Consider the following 10,833-nt stretch of genomic DNA (forward strand, 5'->3'; position numbering starts at 1 on the left):
TATATATATATATATTGGACACACATGGCAGATGAAACAAATTAATCTTTTTCATGTTTATTATTTCCCAAAAAAGATTGTGAAACTCGTGTTAACCAAACCATGCACGTGGCTATATATTATAATCCACGCGTAGTGCGAGAGTTATAACCTATTTAATTAAATTTGAATTTCCCGTAAAAGTGAAAAGCATTTTGCAATGTAAATTTTAGGTGTATAATTGATCATTTTATCTTATCGTAACTTTTCATTAATTTTATGCCGTTGTAAGTTTTACGTTGAATGAATTTATTCTTAATCTTATATTATCTTCAAAAATTATCAGGACAAAGACCACAAAAACCACCAATTAACGAATGTGTACGTGTACATTAACTGAACTGATTAAAAGGACAGTTTTGTACTTCCTGAAACTTGTATTTCATTTTGTTTTGGTTGGACACACATGGCAGATGAAACAAATTAATCTTTTTCATGTTTATTATTTCCCAAAAAAGATTGTGAAACTCGTGTTAACCAAACCATGCACGTGGCTATATATTATAATCCACGCGTAGTGCGAGAGTTATAACCTATTTAATTAAATTTGAATTTCCCGTAAAAGTGAAAAGCATTTTGCAATGTAAATTTTAGGTGTATAATTGATCATTTTATCTTATCGTAACTTTTCATTAATTTTATGCCGTTGTAAGTTTTACGTTGCTTTAAAACGACAATTTTCATACATTCTTAACTTTATACTTTTTTCCCAATGCAAGTTTAAAGTGACTTTCCAGAAAAAAAAAATAAATCAGAATGACGGAACAGAATTGAAAAAAGCTCAACCTTAGCCTTTCACTTATTAAATTTGTGATATCGTTAATATGACTCAGAATAATGATTAATGTTAATATTTAACATATCAATGTTAAAGCTTTTATGTAATATATCTTTACAGAAACATTCTGTTTTAATGAACTTGTTAAATACTTGTAGCTCTCTAATTAAAACCATGTTTGTTCAATACTTATATTTCGATGAAAAATAAACCCATTAATTTTTTTTTTAATTTTTGATATGTTTTCCGTTAATTTTTTTATTCTGTTTTACGAGTGTTAAGAGTAAAACGCTTTCTTTTTCAAAAACAAACTTGCAAATCTTCGTTATTTAAAAAAAAAAAATGTTTTCTGTCGATTTCTTCTGCTCCCTTTTACAAGTGTTATGTCTTTCACAGCAATCCAATGATTTTCAATATGAAAGATAAACTCAACCGTATTCTAAAGAGCCCTTTTGTTACTTTAAAGAAAGATTTATTTTGCAATACTCATCATTTTAACCAGTGTAAGGAATTACAATTGCTCTTCAAAAGGTTTTGAATTATTTGATATTTCCTGTACAACTTTTCTTCTTTTAACATAGAATTAAGAAGCTTTTTTTTTTTACCCATTTTTCATTTTTTTAATTGATAGTATGTTTTTTTTTTTGTTCTTTCTGACTATGAATTACAAATCAAAACCAATCATACTTATTCACTTCCATTAAGATAAACAAGGTATTGGTTGTAATATTTTTTCAATAATATTTACATTCTACTGTGTTTTTCCATTAAATTCCGTGATGTTTAAATGCCTCTAAATGCAACTCCTATTCACTGCGTATGAATTTACTAGTAATTTACATAAGTAGTTCTCAAACAGTGATTTCTATGTTATCGGTTAAAAAATGTATTTCATGAATGTTGTCAAAACACCATGTTTATAATTATTCAACAAAAAATTGATTTTGTTGTTAAAAGCAACATTTCAAGAGTTATTTATCATGGATTATATTTTCATGCTCGTCGATCTCATCTCAACAGTCTATGTGAAAACCAGTTTTACAAAACAGCTGTTCTTGCTGTTACTTATTCACTCCCTCCATGATCTGCACTTTATATAGATTTATTTAAGTAAACAATTGATTTCTTCAGTAAGGGAATGTAAATATAAGCATTGAATGATTTATTTTTGACGTCGTCGTGTCAATAACTGCCGTCAGGTGAGCAGACAAATTATCATAACGCGCTAACGCGCGTTATTCAATTTGTCTGCTCACCTGACGGCAGTTATTGACACGACGACGTCAAAATTGAATCATTCAATGCTATATTATCGTTTGACCTTGTTTCTGTTGAAGTCAAATCATATTTTGAGTATTGTCTCAAGTTTTTTATTTAAAAGAAAATACGTTACAAAAACTTCTGTGAAAATCGAACCGTCCTCCTTTTAGATTGCAACCAAGTAACATAACTATCAGAAAGTGTGGATTCAGCTTATAAACATTGCATACCTCAGTTATTGATGAATAATACCCTGAATCACGACAGGAATCATGTCTTTTTTGTATAATTGACAAAGAAAAATTGTAATTTTGAACTGTAATTAGAAATGCTAGGGAAATGCTTTTGTTTGTTATATACGTCATTCTTAAAATAATGATGCTTTTTATGTCTGTGTCTCTAAAACTTCAATGATATATCTGTACATTTCACCTATTTAACTGATCTATATCTGAAACGTTATTATTCTGTTGTCAAAATTGATATTTAAGGGAACTTGATTATTGCTTGATTATTAATGAACAAATATAGTGCTAGTTTGTGAAAATCTTGTGACTATTTCCTTCTTTTTTTTTAGAAACAACGGAGAAGGGTTACATAAAAACAAAATTAATCAAGCGGTTGACAATGTTAGGTCAATTCCCCCTTTTCATTTACATATGGGAAGAGTTATTTAAAAGCACACGCTTTATCTTATGAATTACACAGAATATTTACATACTCAAAAGGTCTGGGGTTTTATTTATATTAAGTTTTCAAAAAATGGTACCGGTACATGTGTATTATTAATCAATTTGTTTAAAGGTAGGTGAAATTAATATGGTTGCTAAGACATTCCGTGTGTTGCTTGTCTAATTCACGTTATCACTACCATCTTCATAGTAATGTGACAGAAAGTATTGCTATTTTCGTTATATTAAGAAATATATTTACTGGAACAAACCATCATGATCTATAAATGATTACACTTTTAAAACTTTACAAAAAAGTATAGGATTTCAAGCGTATATCACGATTAAATAGTTAATCGCAGCCTATTTCCGCCCATTTTATTGTTTTATATGTTCATCTTATAAATCAAATTTTAGAAGTCCAGCTTAAACAGTTAATCAACATTATGGAGGACAAATATCATTTATTCTATTTAAAAAAAACGGTTAAATGGTTTTTAAGTTGCTTTCATAAAATATTTGTTTGAATGTTGGATCTTATAATTTAATTTTGTTTCATATTTTTAAAAAAAATTCTCAACATATATTTTGTGCTAAAACTGATGCATGAGTGAGAATTTTGGTAAACGGTGTATAGTGTTTTCCAAAAAATAAAATTAAAGCCAGGCCATGTCTGTAAAAGTCGAAGGAGGTTTACCAACATTGTTTCTTTGAAGGAATTTTAAAGTAGGAATCAAGAGGCCATTGTCTCATTCAGGAACAAAAAATTTAAAGACAAACTGATTTACATGATCTGTACGCAATTCTACTTCATAATTAAACAAGGTGATATATGTTGTTTGACACATTCTCTGTATCAATATTTACATTTTCCAGTGTATTTGTCCGTGATAACACTACAAATCGATTTTGTAATGTATCATCCAATACATTCCATCAATAATCATTTCAATATTTAATCATACAATCGCTGAAAATTATGTTAATATAAGTAATAGGGTATCATTCTTTTAATATTATGAGGTGATCATTACGGTTGGGGCGTGATCAAATCTATCATAAACCCTTCGGGCGTTATTGGATTTGATCACATTAGACCGTAATTGATCACCTCATAATACTTAAAGAAGGATTCCTTATTCCTTACATAAACAAATTGCTTAATAAAGATAACAAGAACATTTTTTTTTTTTTGCTTTTTGTAATAATGTATTGTACGAAAAGTAGCCACAATTCAGATCTCAGTAATATCAATTATAATAATTGTATAAATATTCAGCATGAACTTTTTCTTCGAGTGTACCGAAGACGCTGTAGCAGGTTATATTCTAAAATTCGGTACATCCATCCAACTTCACTCAGAAGTTCTTCGAAACAGAAACCTTATATCTATTGAACTGTAAAAGAAAATGAATCAAAACATTTGAATACCATTGTATTTGACAATAATGTGCATAATACAAAACAAAACAAGAAATGTTCTGCAATCATTTTACTAAGAATTTGAACTCTGCCTCTCTTTTTGGATTATTTTAAATATTTATGTCATTGCAATATTATATATATTACAGCCGAACACACAAAGGTTATGTTAGGTACAAATTTTACTTCCTATGGTCTCATAACTTATGGTGGAACTTGATTTAAGCTCCCATAAACTTTGCTTTTCTTTTATCTGTAGAATATATTACAATATCCAATTCAACTTTGAATCATTCTTAATCAATATCAGTAAGATTAGTGAACGTGAACCCTGACTAATCTTACTCCTTACTGTAATTCGCAAACTTTACAAAATCAACACTTTCTGAAGAATAGAAAAGTTAACAAGTGGTTATTTCTTTTTTTCATTTATTGTTTAAAGGTAACTATGATTTTATTATGTTTTAATTTTTCATGTTTTATGTATCACTGAGCTATTTATATATTATATGGCTGGTGTCAATATCATAAGATTTAATTGAGTAAGTTGTTACCTGTAGTGGTCTTCTAACTCCGTGTTCTTTAAGTGGATTATTCTCAGTGTCTTCAACACGCTGCAATGCTTTGAACGCCTAAAAATGAAGATGAAACTCAATGTGATAACCTCGGACCAAAGGACACTGTAAATAGTAGTCAAACTGTCAAACTAAAATACATTTGTTCACCCACCTTGCGGGACACTTTGATTGGACATTTGTACACTATCCACTGGACGCTTTCATAACAAGGGGGCGTGGTCAGAGATCCTGGGTAGGTGTAGAACCTTTGATCAAAAGGAAGGACATCCGCCGGGGATATACCACATACTCTGATCGTGTTATTGTGTTTTACAGGATTTTTTTCACAGACGTTTGTGATGAAGTTATCAGAAGGTTTTTTCCCGCAGTTATCGCCTACAATTTTATTCATGTTGTTTAACGCATATGTTAGCATATTTTCACTGTTTTATGAAAAAAAAATATGATAGTGATAAGTGATAATTTTGTCCTGTTAATAGACTAGTTGTTCAAAGTTTAAGGCATAAATCACATGTAGTAGAACCTACACATCGATACCGAGCCTAGAGGATTTCAGCTTCATCACCTATTCCTACACCCGATTATATCGGTGTTGTTTTAGAAATGAGTAACAATTTTGAAAGAAATTATCTCTCAAATTAATTATTGATAATCATTCATCCTCGTAGAAACGATACATTTTGAGATTACTAGTATTTGGGGGTAAAAAGTCACAAAAGTATTTTTTTGCATTTCTTTGAACTTTAATAAATATTGCATGTTTAGATACTATCAAAACTTGATTGCAAAATCTTTAAAGAACAATTTTCATTGCATTTGAAATTTGTTGATTTGTTTGCTAATTTCCGTATCTTTTCAAATGCATGAGAGCTGTTTTTTAAATGTGGCATTTGGAGAGAAGGGGGTCTTAATTATATTTTTTTTCGAGTGAAGGAGGGAAGACTGGATATAGATAATGTAGTATATTGTTCTTACAACGAGGTCCGTGATACCCATTTGGTGTGTTATCCTGCTTGTGGTATTCTTTGATCTCCTCATAGTATTTTTCCATTAAACAGCTCAGTGTTCTAGCGAACCTTACTTTGCATTTTCCTTTCTGAAACAAATTAAAAAAGGTATGCATCAACAATGACTTTTGATGTTTATTATCTCGCAAAGAAGCATACATGTGTTAAATCTATAAAGTTAGTTGATTTAATCTTAACGAGTAATTTTACCATCATTCTTACTTCCACACATAATCAATTGTATTCTTCGAATACTTTATTTTCTCAATTGAAAGCACTATATATTTTATTTGCCGTTATGCGATCAACTTTCTCTCGCCGTTATTATTTCAACGAAACTGAATCACAAAGTCGAGGAATCATCACAAAATCAAAAGAGATCTGGCGTTCTTTATTACTAGAAAGTTCATTAGAACGCCTAGCTTTTTACTTCTTATTTTTTTGGCAAACCAAAAAAATTAATAAATGTGAATAGTATGATTGCAAAAAAAAAATCGTTTGTTCTCATGTACAGAAGTAATTTCCACTTACTCCCTCGTAGCACTTTTTGCTGAAAGATTCCTCGTCATGCTCTCTGTATTCATAGTTCCAATAGTTGCTACGACAACAGGATTTTGCCTAGAGTTAAATAACAAATGAACCATAGATTTATTCATCACTGATACAAACTATCGTATAACTGAAAAAATACCGAGGTGCAATTGTTTACCCTTATCTCCCTTTTTGATCTTTCGTTGTCTTCACCTTCTTCATATTCTTCATGCTCGTCATCTTTTTCGTCCTCATCATCATACTCATTTTCATTTCCTTTTTTTGCATCATCATCATCATCATCATCATCATCATCATCATCATCATCATCACCATGTTTCTTATTTACCTTGAATGAAAAATTAAAAAAAAAAAAAAAGAATAATCTCTTAGCTTAGATATGTTTTAAGAAATTTACAAAAGACCCAACTTTGATTTTATGGAGCTGTACAATTTAACTGTTTTAAATAAAACAATGCACAATCCAAATAATTTTTTTGTGAAAAAATTTAAAACATAAGATAAGCTTGACTTCGTATTGATTTCATTTATTTCACACCTTATTTTTCAAATCTTCTACTAGGAATTTATAGATTTCCTTGTAAAAGTCTTCACACTTAAATTTGCCCATTTTTTACCCCAACATGTCCTGGCTTTAAAAAAAGAGGTACATGGGCTTTTACCGTCACCGTCGAAATATTATACATTCATATGAAGGGTCCATAGAATTACAATAAGCTCTTGTGCACTGACTTAAAGTTTAATTATGAAGTTAGTCTCATCCTCTTCATCCTTGTAAAAAGATGTTCCATTCTTCAATCTTTTTTCTTGCAATTTTACAAGAGTCGCGACAAATTTGAAACCTATAAATGCTTTTTAAAGTAAATAATCAATACCGAGCAGCAGCCTTTTCATTGGTAATAAGACCAGAACCCTGACCAATTGCAAGGGAATATGGATTCCAGAATATTGAAGGGACTTTTTCTTATTTATTCTATAGACGCTTTTAGTCTGTCTGTTTAATCTTAGAGGAGAACATTTTTAAACAGTGTTTACTGTATGTTCAATATGTCACGTCCCATACACACGAGTCAAGAATTTCACAATTTCGGTAGATTTGATAGCCAAACATATCCATTTTTTTTATCAAATGTCCAAAATGGCCCCACCCTAATATTAATATATTAATATCAAATATTAAACGCCATACTCAATTTCATGAATTTCTTAAATTTGAAATAGTTTTCTTTGCACATTTACATATTTTGTCTGCTGATTGTCAATGTGTTGAATTTTACACACTTATTACGAATAGTTAAAGGTATTTTGAGGTAGGGATTCTTTATTCGGTAATTGTGTTCCCTGTCTCCCCTACATGAAATTATTTTTAAACTTCCACTACAAAACAATCTTTTATTACTAGTAGTATATCAATTATAACAAATCCTACTTTTAACATTGGCGATGTTATGAAGTAACTTGTCAATTTTTTCATGCTCGCATTCATATAGCTTTTCTAAAATGTATGCTAATACATTTTTCAAAAGATACAAATAAAGATAGTCTAAAAAATATAAATGGAGCACACATTGTGACGTATCTTCCTTCTGATACTTAGAAATTCATGCATACATGTATTTTGTAAGAATTATTAATTACATTACAATTTTACTCTTCTTTTTTCCTCTATGATATTTGTTTAGTATGTTTTGTTTCTGTTTACAATATGGAGTTATTGCTAATCTATATACCTGTATCATCACTCCTATGACAGCCAAACCATCGTCCTTTGATTTGGCCTTCGAAATGTCCTCATATTTACTGTTGTAGAACACCATATGAGCCTATAAAAACGCAAACACTTCCGTGTTATTAAAGTATTTTTTTTTCAGATTCTTTCTCCAGCTTTTGGGGAGGTACATTATTATTCTTGGCGCCCGAAATAAATTGGAAATACTTAATTGTGAACGTTAAACTAAAATAATTGATAAACTTTTCTCGTCTTACAAAGTTGTTCATGAAAAGGAAACAAACGAAATAATGCTTGCTCATTGACATTTAAAACGAAAGCATGCTCATTGTAACCTCCATAGGATAGAATTTCCCATCAATTGAGTGTTCCGATCCTTTATTTTCCTTTTTGCCAAGATGTATGTGTATATCGTGGAAAATATACGTGTCTTTAGACCATCTTTTATTTATAATTATGTTCTTTAGCTTTAGAGTTATGTCTTTGTTGTCCTCGGCAACATCAAAATGGGGTGCGTGTCCTTCGAAGAAACAAAGTAAAAACAGATGGTGTTTTTAGTTTTCTACGGAATAGTGCAAAACATTGTCATATTTTTCAGTCAATTTTTTTTATTGCACATTTTGAATTATGTTACTTAACTCTATTTCTTAATATGAATAAGGGGGCATTCATGTTTATAACTAATGTCACAGGGTGACAATAACTTTTTTTTAGAATAATAATTATCTATGTTAATAAGCCTAGGTGAAATATTAATCCAAAAGCGTCATGAGCGATTCTTCATCTACAACTTAAAGCACTTGGCGCTTGGTGATGAAAATGGCATACACTTACCGGTGTTGTGTATAGTAGCGGGTACCCGTTTATCAATATTATATAATTTTAAGTTTGCATTGGTCCTTCTGGCCTCTGACGTGTCGAGGTTAATAGGTGACTGGCGTCTGGTGGATCCACATGTTGCCCAACACTTGTGTAAGCAGCACCATTTATCTGGTCCTGAAATGTTATTTAGTGTATAGATGTACGTTTCTTTATAAATTATATTATGATATCCATTAAATATATGGAACTTTATTGTGCAAGAAAATATCAGCGGACCTTTACCCTGGTTTTATATTAATGGAGGATGTTTCTAAACATATACTTGTAACATTGGTTAAAATGATGATAATGTTCTCTTATACGTAAAAATAATTTAATTAAAATGATTTCTTTTTTTATCCGCATGCATATATCAGTTTCAGTTTCCATTAATTGTTATCATATTTGATAATCTTGGTTGGTGATTGATTTTTCTTGGTTATTAGAGATAAAATGCTATTATATCATTTGTTTCATATTGGTTTCCTATAAATGAATCGTCTGTGCTTTTTTCTTATTTCCAACCCTAGAGGTCAAAATATAGATTCCAAACTATATAATACATAAATATTTAAGCCTTGCATTTTTATTTTATTTCGTTAAACAAATCGCATACAAACTATTAATGAGGGTAAATTATAAGATATGCCATTTACAGTAAAGTTCATTACTTCATATAAAGTTGTTTGCAGGTGATAAATTTTACATCAATTTAGTCATAGTGAATTGTGCATACCCCTCTCCCCTGGCATGCCAATAACTTAATGTACATTTTATCGGTATACTTGATAGTAAATTACAGTATTTTAATTTTTAAAAACTGAATGGTCAAAAGCTTTGCTAGTGTAAAACGATTTTTTTTTCATTCTTGAACAATAAAAAAGGAAAAATAAAGAAATAAAATACATTAGAAACATTAACTGCTATATACCTTATTTTTTTTTTATTTTTTTTTATTCTAAATAAATATTTGCTTTTAAATCCTACCATTACTATTATCAGCTCATAAAAAGTCTTACTTCTACAAGTTTCCTCGTCATAGCTGAAGTGGGCATTTTTGATATCTTCGTAATAACAAGAGCCTCCATGATGGGGCATCCTGCCTAGATAGCCAGCGCCTTCCACTGTCCCAATGCAGAGGGAACCTAGAAACACCAACCAGTATAAAGCTGCCATTGTCACCCAATGAGGAGGTTCCCAAATCCTCGCTGTTTATATAGCACAACGCCATCATCTCATTATGTAACAAATTTTTTATTAATTTCATTACCTACATTTTCTGCAGGAAAATATTTACATAAGTTTCCTTTTTAATTTTGACATACAATACACGAATTTCCCCTCAGAAACACATCAGGATGTGAAGCAATTAAGTATGCAGTTCTAATTAATTTTTAAAGCAGTAATATTTAAAGCCAGCAAATGATCTATCATTATTGTCATCTATTTTTCTTTTCTCTTAAATATTTTGCCCAGATTACTGGTCTATAATATATATTCTAAACATCTAAAGAAAATAAAGCAAGACAGTTACCAGGGCCCTGACTTAACTCATTCTTTAATACATTTTGTCATCAATACATCTTACAGGGTGTTAATGAATCTAACTTTATTATGTAATAGTTATGTTTTTTATGTAGGGGGTCAGATGCTAAATTATATTTTGCCAAATATTTTGAAAATGTAGTAGCAGTGTTTTCTAGCCCCGTCTGACCCCCTCAATATTTACAGGGGATTTTTTCATAAAATTTATCTTTTTTTAAAAAAAGGCATTTTTTTTCAACTTCAGCTATGTTGTGTTTCTTTTTGTTATTTCATTAAAAAAAGCCTAGTACAGTCGTCTTGTCTCTTTATAACAAAGAAACATAAAATTAAATTATTATATAAATGTATACTGTATGATCCCAAGGAATATCACAGAATATTTCTTTTAAGT

The 10,833-nt window shown here is 30.1% G+C and overlaps 1 protein-coding gene across 1 annotated transcript; it reads right to left on the reverse strand.

The window, feature by feature from the left end:
- Positions 1-3,945: 3,945 nt before the first annotated feature.
- On the reverse strand, positions 3,946-10,101 carry LOC128179398 (nacrein-like protein). Its single transcript, XM_052846808.1, has 10 exons — positions 9,917-10,101; positions 8,871-9,032; positions 8,372-8,556; positions 8,038-8,130; positions 6,465-6,635; positions 6,287-6,373; positions 5,724-5,844; positions 4,900-5,123; positions 4,725-4,802; positions 3,946-4,145 (listed from the first exon to the last, which is right to left on the reverse strand). The coding sequence occupies exons 1-10, from the start codon at positions 10,071-10,073 to the stop codon at positions 4,107-4,109; spliced, it is 1,317 nt and encodes a 438-aa protein (XP_052702768.1). The 5' UTR covers positions 10,074-10,101; the 3' UTR covers positions 3,946-4,106.
- Positions 10,102-10,833: the final 732 nt, after the last annotated feature.

The sequence above is a fragment of the Crassostrea angulata genome, chromosome 4 (assembly GCF_025612915.1).
Source record: "Crassostrea angulata isolate pt1a10 chromosome 4, ASM2561291v2, whole genome shotgun sequence".
In the NCBI taxonomy this organism is placed as follows: Eukaryota; Metazoa; Mollusca; class Bivalvia; order Ostreida; family Ostreidae; genus Magallana; species Magallana angulata.